At 36.9% G+C, this 17,256-nt stretch overlaps 1 protein-coding gene across 1 annotated transcript; it reads right to left on the bottom strand.

Moving 5' to 3' along the window:
* Window positions 1–7,458: 7,458 nt before the first annotated feature.
* On the bottom strand, window positions 7,459–17,131 carry FGF8 (fibroblast growth factor 8). Its single transcript, XM_063963736.1, has 5 exons — window positions 16,346–17,131; window positions 16,226–16,262; window positions 14,647–14,827; window positions 10,436–10,542; window positions 7,459–8,497 (listed from the first exon to the last, which is right to left on the bottom strand). The coding sequence occupies exons 1-5, from the start codon at window positions 16,375–16,377 to the stop codon at window positions 8,219–8,221; spliced, it is 636 nt and encodes a 211-aa protein (XP_063819806.1). The 5' UTR covers window positions 16,378–17,131; the 3' UTR covers window positions 7,459–8,218.
* Between the last annotated feature and the right edge of the window lie 125 nt (window positions 17,132–17,256).

The raw sequence follows: 17,256 nt of genomic DNA, 5'->3' as shown, positions 1-17,256 counted from the left end.
GAATGCATCTCCCCCTAAGTATATTACATTTTGTGACTTTGTTGCGATTTTTATTAAATATTAGCTGTGAATGTTTTAAAATCTCCAATGGAAACACAATATTAGAAAATGTGGAACGGGTTAGAGCACCTTTGTTACACAGGTGCATTATCTAAATACGGTATAAAAACAACTTCAGTCATTTTGTCCCAATACATAGATTCCTCCAGCAGGTATTTCCTACATATATCGCTTGCTCAAGAAGGCAAAGTGATTACTTGTCAGGGAGATAGTATTTCTGAACCTTCCCTCCAACATCTTACTTAGTCAAAATTGGAGAGTTATTCTTAGTGAATTGCAATGTCACATGTTCCAATGACACAAATATCCAGCACACCAGGGGTTCTCATCTGCCTAATCCTACTGTGGCCAGATCCCCAGTAAATTATAAGGGAAAGCATTTTAGGTATCTCTTGCAGCTCTATGTGAGCAGGGAGGGCAAGAAGTAGCCTTAGACAAACTTTCTATAGCACATCACTGGTCACAGAGATAAAATGTGACCTGCTGTGGGGCCAAAGGCGGACTATGCTACTTTTGGCCTTTTCTGTTTGGGTGGCTCTCCCCCAGGTTGGAAGGATGGAAGGGAAGAGAGATCAGGGCCATGCTGAGGGGGCCCCTACGAGTTATTATATGTGGTTTTTTTTTTTGCAGCTGAATGTATATGTTTTACTGGGTCCCATTTTTTATATTTGCACTGGGCCCTCTACCACCATTACCTGAAATTGGTCTTGCGGTGACTTCTGCAGGCTAAATGCATGATTTGATAGACTGTTTAGTAGCTGACTAACATATGAAGGTTACCTTCAAAGAACTCAATAACACTGACGGCATTTATTATCTTTCTATCCATCTATCTATCTATCTATCTATCTATCTATCTATCTATCTATCTATCTATCTATCTATCTATCATTTACTTATATAGTGCCAACATATTATGCAGTGCTGTACAGAGAATGTTTAATATTGACTTCAGTCCATGCTCTATTACAGCTCTCAATTAAAACTTCCTAACACACATACAAGCACACACACGCACACACACACACACACACACACACACACACACACACACACACACACACACACACACATGCACACGCACACATGTATGTGCATACTGGATACAGTATATGTCACAGGTTCTCAAACTCGGTCCACACAGTGCATGTTTTGCAGGTCTTCTCACAGAATCACAAAATAAATAATTAGCTCCACCTGTGGACCTTTTAAAATGTGTCAGTGAGTAATTAATACACCTGTGCACCTGCTGGGTGACCTGCAAAACACGCACTGTGTGGGGTCCTGAGGACCGAGTTTGAGAACCTGTGGTATATGTAATTTCATTTTAAAACTATATGGATCTCTTTTTACTACAGAGTATGGATAAATTGTATGTCAGACACTCAAAAGATGATCTGTGCTGAGGACCGTAGACAGAGATAAATTCTGCAGTGCCCCAGACACACATTTTCCACGACAAGTATTCTTGTGAGGACTGTCAGGCTCCAGTACCATGTTGGGGGCATGGCCATGCCATGTGGGGGTGTGGCTGATCTTCTTTGGCTAGTACGTAAGAAATGCATAGTCACCCTTTCCCCTCCTACAAATAAAACCCTGCATTGTCTCATACACAATTGATACACCCATGTATGCATATTATGCATGTATGCTCGCTAACGCTCTGCAGTATAGAGTGTCATTATCAGTAAAGTATCAGTTCTGTACAAGGCCGCTGAGACATATGACAGGCACAAATGCTAGAGGAGCGTGGTTAAACATGGAGCCATAGCAGTGCACATTTGTTAAAACTTGTTCTTATAATACTATGGCGAAGTAGTTGCCCATAGCAACCAATCAGATTCTAGCTACCATTTATCTAGCACAGTCTATGAAACTACAGTTAGAAGCTGATTGGCTGGAACTTTCTCTCTCTCTCTCTATTTTATCACTCTCCATATGTGTGGTTTGGTATTCATCCTCCTTTATGGCTAGCCCAGGGTCCTGTCAGTCTCCCTTGACAAGTCCATACACAGGTAATTAGTACCTTTTCCACCCCTTATCTCAGCGCCCCGAATACTCTAGCTTACTATTTCCAGATAATTTTGCATGTGCAAATCTTGCACTTTGCAAATTTCAATCAGTCAACGTTTCATTGTGCACACTGTCTGCTTTCATGTTCCGAGACAGACACAAGTAATTACATTTCCTGTCCAGAGACAAAGTATAATCCGTCACATTCTAGGGTGATGTGTCTGGGAGCCAAGAATCAGTACAAATCAGCACAAGCAAAACTTCAACTCCTTTTACTCGTAATATTTATTTTCAGCAGATTTACTCAATAACCAAAAAGAGAAAAGTAGCTTACAGATACTTGGGTAGCAGGGAGACTTGTGTTTCCTGGGGAGCACTGGTGCAAGAGAATTATACTGTGAAATTTCCCTCGCCCTGGTCACCTGTAATAAACACCTTAGATTGGTCTGCAGCCTGTCAATGCGCTCTAAATAGATACCAAATAATAGAATAGATTTGCTTTCTCTTCAACATAGTCAAGTTTTTCCCGTGCTAAAGAACAGTCAAATTTGTTTCACCCTCAATAAAATAAATTCTGAATAACACCTGTGCCCCTTCATCTAGTGTCTTACATATTAAGGTTTATTTCCAATATAAAAAATATATGAAAAATGATCTGGTTTTCTACTGCACTCTGAAAATATAAATATACGTTCCGAGGCCAAGTAATGAGCTCTGTTCCTTACATTAAGGTTGTGTGTTTTCCTCTAGATCATTATTTGGCTCATTTCCATGCCACAATCGGCTCAGCCTTACTTTTAATGTGTGGACCAAAAAGAAAAAGTGTCACATTAATCTTTGTATGCTATTTAAATCTTTTCATAAAAGTCTTCATACTTTGCTGGCGAAATGTGCTTGACTTTTTTTTTTTTATTGCAAATTCCTACATGCTGCCTCTGTGTACACGGCTCCTATGCTTCTCATGTAGGCCATGAATGCTGCACGGATCATTGATTACCCGCAACTATGAATTTGTTTGTTTAGCTTGTATTTTATTGCAAATATCATTTCTCAGCCACCTGAAATGCTGAAGTTAGGAATAAAGCAAATTGCATATTTTAAAATGGTTTAAGAATTGTACTGGTGGCCGAAACCACAGTGGGTTGACTGAAATTACTTAATAACATATTTTATTGTTTTTTTACAAAAGGGTTGTGACCTGAAAACAGGGTTTCTGTGATATTTCAGGTCGGTTGTCATGATTAATACATTTGGTGTGATGTTTTTATATGTGTGCATTTGCCAGAACATTTCTTCTAATTTTGTTCATGTACCCAATATCTTAGTCATTAGAGTGTAACAATAAGATACTTCAATAACTGGAAAACAGAATTGTAATAACTAAGGAGAGGCCTTGTTATTTGAGAACTGAATCCAAGATTGTGACTGAACCATTGGTTTCAACTCTGATTTCCAGACAGAGTACAGATCTTGAACAAGCTTATGGAAAGACTAATAGGAAGCAGCGATAAACAAACAATATTAAATAGAAGACAATGCAGTCTAATGGGGCCCATACATTTGTGATGGATTGCACCAAATCCCTGTTCTGCCAGGGTCAGGGAATCAGGGTAATCCAACATGTTGTGAAACCCCCAATTTGACAATTTCAACCAAAAAATGATCGGGATCGCGAATCAGGGATTTTTAACACAATGAGTTTTCCTTATTCCCCCGATGGATTGCAGATCATTGATGTCCAGTTTTGATTGCTAATTGACAGATCACATCAGTTTCGGTGAATCTGGGAATTGCTGCGCTGATGAATGACCACCATTAGTGGGTCCAACATGGCAATTCCCAATTATCAGTAAAAAACAAGGTACACAACCCAAGTTATAAGCTTGTTTTGCTTATTTGTTTATGTACTCTGTAATTGGGCGCTGCGGATCCCATGTGGCGCCATATAAAGAAAAGATAATAATGATAATATACAGCCCGACCCTTACCCCACATTTATCTCCTCTTTGGCAACATCAAAATTGCACCACTTTGCTTGGAAGAGTTACTTCTGGAACCCCTTACAGATCTGGATACTAGGCTACTGCTCCAATATCCCTATTTTAATCAGCTATAAATTTATTCTGTTCATCAAAATCTCCTGCTGTTACTCCTCCACCTCCTCACAACAGCATTATTTAGTTCGTTAGTCTGCTCAATGAGTGGCTCAGAAGTGATTGTTTATTGGGAGTAAAACTTATAGCTAATCCATATATATTTTCTATTTTAAATGAAATGATTAAAACTCACAGATTTGAACTCAAAGTAACAAATATCAAATCACTCCTGACCTACAATCTTCAAATCTTTACCTTGTTACTTTGATGCATTTCTCTGATTTTTGACTGCATAATAAGATCTACTGAATAAGATATTTTTATATGTATGTATTTATTTGTTTATTTATTTTTGATCTACTGTATAAGATATTTATTTATGTATTTAATTAAGTATTTATTTATTTTACCATCATGTGTTATTGAAGCGATGGGTGTCATTGAAGCATTGGGCACCAAAAAGACATAAAGATGTAAATTTATTAATTCTAAATCTGAGACAAAAACCAGGCAAGTGGATATGTTGCATATAGAAACCAATCAGATTATGTCTATCATTTTTTAGAATGTACTAGAAAAATGATAACTAGAATTTGATTGGTTAATATGGGCAACAATCCACTTCTTATTTTTAGAGACTAATATCTACCCCTAAATGTGAGCCACTGTTTTACACAGTAGTTAGCCAAAAGTTATTTAAAGAGGAGGGAACAGTCAATGCTGTAAAGCGTGGCATCTGAGTGGTTGTGATCTCTCCGCTGGTCCACTGAGCCACTCTTTTCACTTCTAGATACATCAGCTAGCTAGGTACAAACTGTGTACAGCTAAACAAACTGTATTTGGGCTCTGTGTCCCAACAATATTTGGATGAAATGTAAAGCAGTGGAAAACTTTTTCCAACGTTGTAGTTTACATATATTTTAGCCTTCAACGTATTTTATTAGTTTGTACATGTTCTTCCCCTAGTCTTACTAAATGTATTTATTTTACTTCTCTGTGCTTTCTAGCCATGTGTTTATATCATTAGTCAGATTTATTTATTTCAATTATAGTAAGAAGTAAATACAAGATTTTCTTGATGATATAAGAACTTATCTTAAAGTAAGGAAGATAGCCATAGGATTTATGTACCCGGTAAAAGTTGCTTACGGATCAACTGAAAGTGGTAAAACCACTTTAAGCATATTCAACATCAATACTCCTGTACTACCCTACTATTTCATTTCGTTTTGCACAAGGTTCAGAGCACATATTCCCGCAGCATGTTATGATTCCCATTCTGCAACATCAGGCTTACAGAATTAGAGAATCACGTCACCTTAGTGTATGCTAAAATAACCAACGTACAGGTCAATAAATCAGGCTGAAATGTCAAAAGCTATTCTAGGATGCTAAGAAAGTAACCAAATATAAGCTTCTCACAAGTCGGAGTTAAGTTGTTTCTCATTTTACACCAATAACTATTAGTCAGATTATGTCGCTAGATTTGAACTCCAAGATTCTTTTTTTACATTCCGTGTGCCATACATGGTATACATATATGCAGTAGGTGATACCAGAAATGTTTCAATGTACTCTGGACAAATTATCTTGACACATGAAGACAAAGTCAAACTAAATTATGACAGCACTACTAAAGTGATTTCCCATGGGAGATCCGCAGAAGTGACGAGCCGAGAACAGCGTGAGGAATTATAATTATGTATGCCCTTGCAGAACAGGTAAGGAAAAAGAGGTCTGGCTAAACCCATTCCCAACACTGATATTAGAAAAAGGTGACAACTGAGCACACTAAACTCATAGTCCCATAGATCCATCTTATTAAAAGATATCTTATTACAGTATACTTCAAATTTGGTAACGTCAACAGATTCAAGTACAAATGGTTAATATGGTATCGTTTTCCTCCTCCACCAAAACAGTCCAAATGTAACAACCAATCAGATTATTACCTTAATTTGGCTGCTAAAAACTAAAACAAAACGTTCCATGCTATCAATAATAGTTGACTTCCGTAATAACCAATTGTTATTATGGAAGTCAACCTCTTTAAAAAAAAAAATATGATGCTAGGTTTAAATGAGATTTGTCTCAGTAATGCACCAATTTTGACTTAAAAACCAAATAAAGCCGCTTAGATTTCAAACCCTGTGTACTACTGAGTTTAAGAATACACTTGAATTGATTGATGCATTTGCACAGCATGCAGTCTGTTTCATAGGGGTCTATGTTCTATGACTTGGAGAGAGATAAAGTGGACGGAGATAAAGTCCCAAACACCCAGATCCTAACTGTCATTTTTCAAACTGTCAGGGCCAGATGTAATAGAGTGAGAGTTTCAAAAAGTGAGAGATTTGGTAAGGTTTTGCAGTTTTCTTTTAAGGTTGCAATCATTTACACAGCAAGATCAACCTGGTTTTGCTGTCCAAATGATTGCCACTTTAAAAACCCCTCAAAAACCTTACCAAATCTCTCACTTTTTGAATCTCTCACTCTATTACATTTGGCCCTCAGTCTGGAAATGACAGTTAGGAGCTGATTGGTTGTTAATTTATCTCTTGCCTCTTTATCTCTCTCCAAGGCTTATTATATAGACCCTATAATTTGTTAAACCAGACATTGCTTTTTGAGGGTAGCGCTTCTTTGTCTTACATCAGTTTGGTGTCAGCTCAAAAACAAAATCATGGGCTGCGCTGTGGTAGTTAACAGTATCTGTACAGAGTCTAAATTTGATATAAACAATCAGAGGCAGGGACATGATACCAAGCATAACTGTTATGTCATCATTATGTATCATTTTATCTCTTTGTTCTGCATCACATTTTAGAAGGGTATGTATCAAGCCTTTTAAAGGGTGTAGAAGTGGACAAGTTAAGTTGCCCATACTAACCAATCATATTCTCATTATCATTTTGTAGAATGTTCTTGATAAATGGTAGCTAGAAGATGATTAGTTGCTAGGGACAACTTTAATTGTCCACATCTCCATACTTTAGGATACTTGATGCATCTCCTCCTTTGTACAAGATTTAGGCGCTATGGAATAGGGTGGCTATAATATTTTTCAAGTTGAACAATTGATGGATCTTTCCTTGTATGTAACATGTTTCTTTACATTTGATACGGAATACTCAAATATTATGAGATATATAACTTATTACATTATATTTGTAGGATTATACACTCAGTGTAATGGAAAATTGTTGATTAGACCAATTTTAGTTGATACAAGAAAACACAGCACATAATACTAGTACAAATTTTAATACACATTTAAATAAATATTTCCATTATTAATATTAATATTTACAAATATCCTCAAAAAAAGGACAAAGGTCTTGCCAGGCAACTGACATTTGTACAGTGTTTCAAAAAAATAACATTATTTATTACTTTTTATCACTATTATTTTACAACTGATTTCTACCACTGGGATGCATTTTATTTTACCACCATGTAGTTGCAAGTCGTGTGAGGTTTTATTTTCCTGTGTCTCAAACAAAAACATGATTTGTCCTCGTTTTCGTGAAAATAACAAATATTGAAAACCTGCTTCAGCCAGGTAGTTCACTGTTTCCGTCAAGAAAACTTGAATAGGTAAAAAAAAGCAGCTCTTAAAAATAATCAAAAGCACATGTACTAGAATCGAATACTCCACTAACGGATGTAGAAAGAAACCAGCAGGCCAAGTTCCTTCTTCACTCTTCTTCCACCTGTCATTTGTTTTGTTTTTGGTTAAGTGTTTTTTTGTTATCAGTAAGTAGCACTTTTGGTCCCAGGTTTGTACTCCACTACAATATTCTTTTTCTAGATATAAAAAAAGGTCTAAGATCTCTATGAAGAGCGCAGTTTTTTTTTGTAAGTCTGTATGTTTTTTTTTTCTTAAAAAAATGACTTGTAGGAATACAAAAATAAATCATCTGTAAAAACAAAAAATATATATGTATTTTTATATATAAAACAACTAGTCCGTGTGTCTTTTTAACTTTATATTAGAATAGAGTAGTCTGTATTTAAAGTCTGTTGAGTGTGGAATGGACCTCCAGTTCCTACCGAGAACTTGAGTATCGAGTTCTTTTACTTCTCCGATTAAAAGGGTAATTAATAAATTCAAAACGTTTATGAGGTTCGGTCGTGTGATGCCCCTTTGGCAGCCGTTTCATAAAATGAACTTCTCGTTGGTGTTGCCTTGTCTTTGATCCTTTTCTAGGGCGCCCTCTACGGGTGAATGCCATGTACCAGCCGTGGTACTTGGCATTCTGCAATGCAGTGTAGTTGTTCTCCAACACAATCTCTGTGAAGACACAATCTTTTCCTCTTCCATTTGCCTGAAATTGACAAGAAGGAAATATTATCATATACCATTGAGTGAAAATGTATATACATATATGCGTGTGTATGTATATATATATATATATACATAACACACACACACACACACACACACACACACACACACACACACACACACACACACACACACACACACACATTATATTAAGCTATATATTGATCTTTGTAAACATAATATATAACCCTCAGAGTTTGCTTTTAGCACATTTGTAAAGCTTATATTGGTGTTGCATAAAGCTTTTAGATTTGTTGCAGTGATTCCCAAACGCAGTCCTCAAGTAACCCCAGCAGTCCAGGTTTTAAGGATAGCCATGCTTAGACACAGGTGACTTAATTAGTACCTCAGTCCGTTTGATTTTACCATCTGTCCACAAGCAGGGATATCCCTAAAACCTGGACTGTTGTGTTATTGTACCTGATATACTATATGACTCACAGAGAACCATTGTTTTATTCAATAGCCATTTAAAAAAAAACCTTTTATTGTAAATTGAATATATATATATATATATATATATATATATATATTTCTAAATGTTGTATATTGTGCCCTAGATGTAACAGCCAATGTAAGTTTTTGTTATCAAACATTTCCATGGAGTTACGCCAGTGGTTCCCGAACTGTGTGCTATCGCTCCTTGGGATGCCTCAGGGCACTTGCATGGGTGCCCTTGGGTGGTAGTCCAGGACCAAATAAACAAAGTTATGGTCAATAAATATCCCATCATAAAATACCTGGACAAACAGAAGTGAATCCTGTTCCTCACTACATAACTGAACCTAACAATGAAACTTTTGGCCAAGAGGTGGTGTGAAAAAAATTCTGATACTTGAGGGTGCTGTGATTCAAAAAAGTTTGGGAACTACCGAGTTAGACTGAAGAACTTTTTCTAAAAGTGCTTTGTATAATACAATAGCTTTTTATTTATCACACAATGCTAACGATAAATGCCACGATTTACTGTTGTCATTTCTGCATTGTAAATTATTAATCAAGCACACCTCAGTTTTTGCCTTTGTCAGTCTGTTGCATTAAGAGTAATGTATGCTAATAATTCATTAATTGACTGCAGTGTGTACCATATGCACCTCTTAATCAAATATGTTTAACAGCTACCAACCTCAAAACCGTTCTAGAGTAAGGCTGAAGTTCATGGATACTGTGAGGAGAAAAGGGGGGGGGGGGGGTGATGGTCTTATAGTGACCTACAGGCTGCTCACATCGTCTCTAACTCTGATACACAGTAACTGCCAGGCAGTCATCGTCAATGGGTGAAGGTTGGGAAAAAAACATTTCTAAAGCAGGTATGTGGCAGTGGGCGTATTAACTTTGATCAGCCTGGGACCCCTCACCCCACATAATAACAGTGGATATAAGGATTGAAAATCCTCATTGTAGTAGACATCTTTAGAACCAATAATGGCTTGAAAGTAAGGTTTTAAAAGGACCCCTCCGAACAGTTTCTGGGTGTTAAAGAACAACCATGACTAATGGGAAGATTTCAAGGCTTAGTGCTGAGGCCGTCTGAATTCTGTGTCTTAACATTCCAAATACTTGTAGCATGTAATTGTACATAATAGCAAAGCAATTTGACTATTTGTTAAATAAGATATATGGAATTTGAAACACCCCCTTTTTCCTTTCAGCTTTTATTCTTTTTTTTGACTCTTTTATCTCGTCTTTGTTACTCTGTTCCTTTCCCAGTTCTCCTGTGCCTTTTGATCAAAAATCGTATTCACAATCTTGCTACCGTGCATTTCCCCCCCTCCTTCCTTTTAATCAGCACCTTCTCTGTGCCTCTTGACTGTAATATTCGCCCCAATGGCTTCTCTTTATGCTTAAACTAATTTCCAGACCCTCCATCTCCGCCGGCATGTGACAACATTTTGTCATGTTCTAAAATCCAGCTCACCTTGCCAACCAGCTTTCCTTTCTTGTTCATGCAGATGTAAAACCCCGCCTCAGCGCCTTTAATACGGACTCTGCTTCCAAAGGTGTCTGTTTCCACAATCAGTTTGGCTATGGGAAAAAACACTCAGAATTTAAATACTCAAGTCAACATGTAGAATGCTAAAAATATTCTATTGAATGATATATAATCTCAGTTTAGTAAATAAAACAACGTATTTGTGTTACTGCCTAATATAATATAGGCTGTAAAACTGTGTAAACATAACTATATATATATATATATATATATATATATATATATGAAAAACAAAATATATATAAAATATAACAGAAGTTTCTCGGCTTTATTTTACAAAACACTGCTCTAACCTTTTGACCTTATAGTATTACCAGCTTTAATACATATTATAAAGTCATAAGTATCTGCACTGTTTCAGGGTAGTCATTTATTACACAGCAAGCAAAAACCATCTGTGCAAAAACATATTACATTTGGCTAAGACAGGCAGATAAAAGTCTTACTCGGGACCCACTTGGCTCTGCTCTTACACCTACCAGTTTCATAAAATATGTCTATGATGTATGTATGAGTATTAACACTGGACTCAGTAAAGTGCTACTTTTCCAGGTTTTATTTTTAATTACTGTGTGCACTGGCTTTGCAATAACGGGTGTAGTATGGTATGCCGGCGGCCTAACCAATGAGACCCAGAGGATAGCAAATGCCCTTTAATTTGCTTCACCCTTGTGCATGGAGTCATATTGATTTACTTTCTCTTTTTATCATACGCATTGATCGTGGTTCAGACTGACAACGCAAATTTTGGGTCAATGCAGTTAAAAAAAAAAGAAAAAACATACCATCAAACTCCCCACCCCCACCCACACATTCAAATTTAATATGATAGTGCTTTGTCTGCTCCTGTGCTAGACAGTAGCTTCAAAATGATCTGCAACTGCAGAAGCAATCATGGGAATATAAATGATGATCAATATTTTGTATAGGATTTCAGTGCAAATAAATAAAAGAAATAAAAAAATACAGGTGATTTATTTAAACATGTTATCTACTTGTACAGTTAGTGGAAAACTAGATATAGATTCCTGATTCATTATTAAATTAAATAGTCTTTATTGCCAACAGAACTCCCATCCTTCAGGTTTGTTGGGAACTGGATGCATTTAACAGAATTTGATGTGTTTCCTTTGCAAACACTTAATTCAATTCTGCACCATGCGTATTGCCTGAGATGTTAATTTGCCATAAGTAGCCATAAAAATATTTAATAGGCACCATCAACTATACCTCCAACAGCATAGAATAGGCTAAGGCTTCCTGCTGGTCTGTAGCTACATTTAACACAGTAACGACAAGAATAAAGGACGTCTCTCTTTTTTTTTTTTAATGGTAGATATGAAGGAAAATCAATTTAACATCCAGTAAAAGGCTCACAGAATAGTGATTGAGTTCTATGTCCATCTCATGCATTGTTTTATTGACAAGATTGAAAGATAAATAAATAAATACAATAGAGGAAGTGGCTATGTGCGTCAGTCTCATGTAGTTCCAGAAGAAGGTCTAAAAGGATTTCATCACACTTATTATTTTCTCACAATTATTAGTTGTAATTAATATTTTATTACTACGTATACATGAGTATATCTATCTATAGATTGTAAGCTTGTGAGCAGGGCCTTCCTACCTCTATGTCTGTCTGTTATTACCCAGTTTGCCTTATCACTGTTGTTTACAATTGTAAAGTGCAACAGAATATACTGCGCTATATAAGAGATTGTAAATAAATAACTATCTATCTATCTATCTATCTATCTATCTATCTATCTATCTATCTAGTACGGACTTGGCATATTCTATTTTTACTATTGTCCTTTGTCTTTAAATATGTTTCTAGCATAAAGTAGCATTGTGGAACTACAACAACCAGCACACCATCTATCTATCTATCTATCTATCTATCTATCTATCTATCTATCTATCTATCTATACACACACACACACACACACACACACACACACACACACACACACACACACACACACATATATATTTATTTTTAGGTGTGTGTGTGTGTGTGTGTGTGTGTGTGTTCCCATGATTCTAGAAGCAGGCTTTTAGTATTTAGCTGCGTGACAAAAAAAACCCCTGACATCCAAGGTGTTTTTATTTTTGATGTTAATTTGGAATTTAAGGGACTTTTTTTTTTTCTTGATTTCTATGGGGTCACGGGATTTTTGGAGATGTATTTTTGGAAAGCTTAGCATTTTCATTTCTATTCTTTTTGTGCTAGTGACAGCTTTATCCCACTAAAATTATGTTTCAAGCTGAAACTTTGAAGGAAAGTAGCTACGTAGCTGCAGAAAAAATGCAGTGAGACACATTTGATCCCAAAACTGCACTGAGAAGAGGCGAAAGTATTCAGGAAATGTTAAAAAAGGTGAAAGTAAGAAGAGTTTTAATGGCTCTTCCAGACATTAAGGATCTCTCTGGAGATTCATATAGAACAATCTTGAACCTCTTTTTAACGTTTACAGACTACAACTTTCTTAAACCTCTACATCTGAGAAAATGCTTGTCCTTTTTCTGTTTTATATCATACTTCATAACCTCTTCTCACTGTTTGTGTATATATTTATTATATATATTTGTTTCTTTGTTTTTCACCCCCGCTCCCCTCCCAACTTGATTTCCTTGAAATATCCTCCTTGAATTGGAATGTTCTGTTTTTTGTCTAAATTACATTTTATTTTATGAATCAATTTTGCTATGGGAAATGTCTGTCTGTGTACAGACAAACCCCCCTCTCAGCCAGACTGTCTATGTCCACTTTGTCTAACATTGAACTTGCTTTGCAGAACAGTTTTTTCCCCTTGGTAATAATTTGTCGAAAGATGAAAAAATTCACCTCCTGCTTCTTATATCCATGGCCAAGCTTATGTTCTGGATTTATGCTGCATCACTGTATTCTCTTATTCTGTTCAATCTTAAAATTGTAACAACCTATATTACAGATTTGTACGTTCAGGGAAATTTACAAGTGAAAATCCTTTCTTTGCATTTCTACTATCAAGAGATTTACGAATAACAAAAACATAGGAAACACGAAGCTACTTCAAAGCTTAGAATTTAATTGTCCATTTAATTTACGACTCAGATTGCAAAAATGGACCTCTCAAACTACCAGCTGCTTCCTTCTTTCTCTCCCCACCTGAAGCCGCAGGCCTGAACACCTTAATATCTCTAGTTCAGCCCTGTGCTTATGTTTATAACAACAGAAATCAGAAAATAGCCCTTAAACCTATATGGCTTTTCCCTTAGGAGACTGATTATTCAATTAATATTTATGTGGCTTTCACTTTGTGCTATAAATGTTTCTAAATGAAAACAATTCTGTAAAGGGAAAAAGAGTTTACAAAACTCTCTAATGTAAACTGTTAATAAAATGCCCTCATTATAATAAAGTGACTCCTATATCATTGTGAATCAATATATATGGCTATATAAATAAAAATGCAACTGTTTTACTTTTACAGCTCAGCACAGAGGTAACGTCCTGGCCTTTAAGTCAGTCAATCTGAATTGGTATCCCAGATTCTCTGTACGACCCTGGGAAGGTTACATGATCTCTTATGTCAGGCACCAAATTTAGATAGCAAGCTTTACAAGCCACCGAGTCACAATGACATGAAATTTTTTTTTCAATCTTTACTGGATGCATGGTATGATGTTGAATTTCTGGAGCTATGGAATATGTTGAAATAATAATAATAATAATAATAATAATAATAATAATAAGTTTGAACATGTAACTATACTGAGTATGACTCTTTGCGTGCTTTCTTACTTTAAAAACAAAATCAAACAAGTTTAACAAATCTGTCGATCATCTATCTATCTATCTATCTATCTATCTATCTATCTATCTATCTATCATCTATCTATCTATCTATCTATCTATCTTTATAAACAAATAATCCAAAACAGGCTAAGAATCAGGTGCGAGCTCAGTATAAATATTTTCCTTAATACTAGAATAATGAATCTATTTGTTTATTAACAGTTACGTATATGGCGCCAACATATTCCATTCTGCTTTACAATAATGCCATTTATAGTAACCATAATGATGGAGGCAGATAAAACTGTATTGACATCAATAATACACCATACACAGGCCCATAAGCGCCCTTACCATGTGGATCGCCATCCTCAGCCATCGCATTGATTTTCTTGTTGCCCAGGACTTGAACATGTTTCCCACTGGTCCGGCTGTATAGCTGGTAGGTCCTGATGAGCCGTCTGCTCAGCTGATCTGTCACCAGGCTTTGATCCCTCACATGCTGTGTAAAATTAGGTGGGGACTGAACAGTTACCTTTAGGAAATATATAAAACAAGCTATTATATTTATATGTCTTAGTACAACTAGATGAAGCCCGAGCACAGTGTCCTATAATGGTTATACTTTATGTGCAGGGCATTAAGAGATGAAAATATAAATAGTAATATAATAAAAGTACTAAATATCTACGGAGCTCAACAGTCTCCAAACTAAGTGCCCCATGATACTACCATGAAGATAGTATAGGCAAAATCAGGCACTTTAGCTATCAAGGGCTTGTTTTAAAATATTCGTCATAAGCCAAATTTATTACGTAATATAATAACCTATTAATATACCGCACAGACTGTATTATATTTAATAGTGTTTCTGTAAACTTGTATTAAAGCCTAACAATTCAAATATATATATATATATATATATATATAGTTTTCACACACAACAGTTATGTATCTTAAACACATGTCTATCATTTATATTTCAGAATAATGGATAGGTACTGGTGATGGTAGGAAATGTTTTATAGCTGCAGCAACAATATAAAACAACACAGATGCCTCAGTAGCCCCACACTCTCTGCAGTGACAAATGGGGCAGATTGCTAAGCACACTATCCTTCCTCAGATTTATGCTCCCTTTGGCTACAGGAAGCTCTATTGGAAGAAGACAGGGTTGCTCTTCTCTCTGACATTTATAAAGATGTATTCTCAACAAATGTGAGGGAGATTCTGCTATACTTCTATGGGTGACAAGGGAGCTCTTACTGAAATCCCCATATCAAATCAGAGATTCTGCTGCTGTACAGCAGCCCATACCTCACAAAGTGAAGAGGATTTTTTTTTTCAATGTTCTGCCTGTGTAGGTTCCCCTGTTTCCTGAGTGCACCTTTATCCTACCCTCCACTTATAAATCAACATGGGCAATATGTTAAGAACTGTCTGCCAGCAATGAATGTGGCAGCATGTGGAGATTAGCCTGCCTGCCATAAGGCTGATCTGCCTCCACCTGATACCTACAATACTTTCATTTTTATCCCCTTACTATAAATCTGTTATTAACTAAAGACGTGCAACACAACCCAATGCTTCTGCAGATGCCACAGAAGTATGTATTTACTACACTAGGGTTAAACGTATTATAAAGAAGTCATTAGATCTATTCCTAACACTTTGACCTTGAAGCATGCTGCATATTACATTAAACCTCAGATCATATATTTTAATACATTGCAGCTTGTAATTTACATGGTAGTATGTGTCAGATGCATCTGTTCAGTGATTCTGTTATTTTAGCATGGCTTAGAACACCTCCCATAAGTTACAAGTTTGTTACATAAAAAAATGCTACTTAATGTAATGACACAAAAACCAAACAAATAAACCGCAAAACAAAACTAATGTTAAGAAGGATAAAAGATACATTGTTTCTTACCTGAGCTTGTAAGCAGATGACAAACAAGTGCATCAACCTGGAAGAAATGCAGATGAATGGGATTTAGCAGGGATGAGGACCGTGGCACAGCAACATGCAATTAACCCAATAAATACTTACATGTACCCGAGCATTGATGTGATGTAGCTCATGGTGAGCTCCTTAGGGAAGCTGTGCAGCTGGATGCTCTCCGGGAGGGTGGCTGTGCGCCTTGCTGGCTGGGGAAGGTCCTAGGCAAGGGTGCAGCCAAGCTGGTGCAGGGAGAAAGGTACGGTGCTCTTATTCCTGGCAGCTCCAGCAGATTCCTCCGCCCATCTCCCTGTCCAGGATGCCGGGGGAGAGCAGGGAACAGGCAGGGAGAGATTTCACAGGCAAAGCCCCTCCAAGCCCCCCCAGGACCAGCTCCAAAGCAACCAGCAGCTCCTCTAGCTGTACAGTCCACAGGTTCCTGCAAACCCAGAGCAATACCTCCAAGAAGTTGCTGCAAGGAAGGGGCACAGCCTGCTGTCTAGTTGGGTTCCAAGTAGGTGACAAATGTCCAAGTCTTCTCCAGGGTGGCCGCAGATGGGACCTCAGAGGGGTTGATCCAGGTTCAGCCACTCACTGTTAAGGTCTCAGAGAACTGAAGCCAAAGTCAGGAAAACTGCGGAAAGGAGCTCCTGGGGAGGATCATTTATATATATTTTTCCTTCTTGTCTGAAAATGACGTTGTCTTGGTTTGTAGGATGATGAAAGTATTTGATGAGTGGAGCCTTTTTCTAGCTACAAGTATAAAGGAGAACTAGCAGCCCAATATATAACCTGGTTGGCGACTTGTGGTTGCGGAACCTCCTGATGCACTGTGTGTGTATGTGTGAGTGTTGGCTGGTGTCTCATTGAGCACTAAGTGTAATGATTGCAAGCAATCTGTTCTTGTCCCTCCTCTTGTCCTGAGCTCTCCAATGTCAAACTCCCTTCCCATCTATCCTGGTTTAAATGTGGGAGGATGGCCCAGGAAAACCAGCCCATAGGAGATCTGTAGCATTACAGGA

This window comes from Pseudophryne corroboree, chromosome 3, assembly GCF_028390025.1.
Source record: "Pseudophryne corroboree isolate aPseCor3 chromosome 3, aPseCor3.hap2, whole genome shotgun sequence".
Classification (NCBI taxonomy): Eukaryota; Metazoa; Chordata; class Amphibia; order Anura; family Myobatrachidae; genus Pseudophryne; species Pseudophryne corroboree.
Note: the sequence above shows the minus strand (reverse complement) of the source record. Positions and strands in the feature narration are given on the sequence as shown.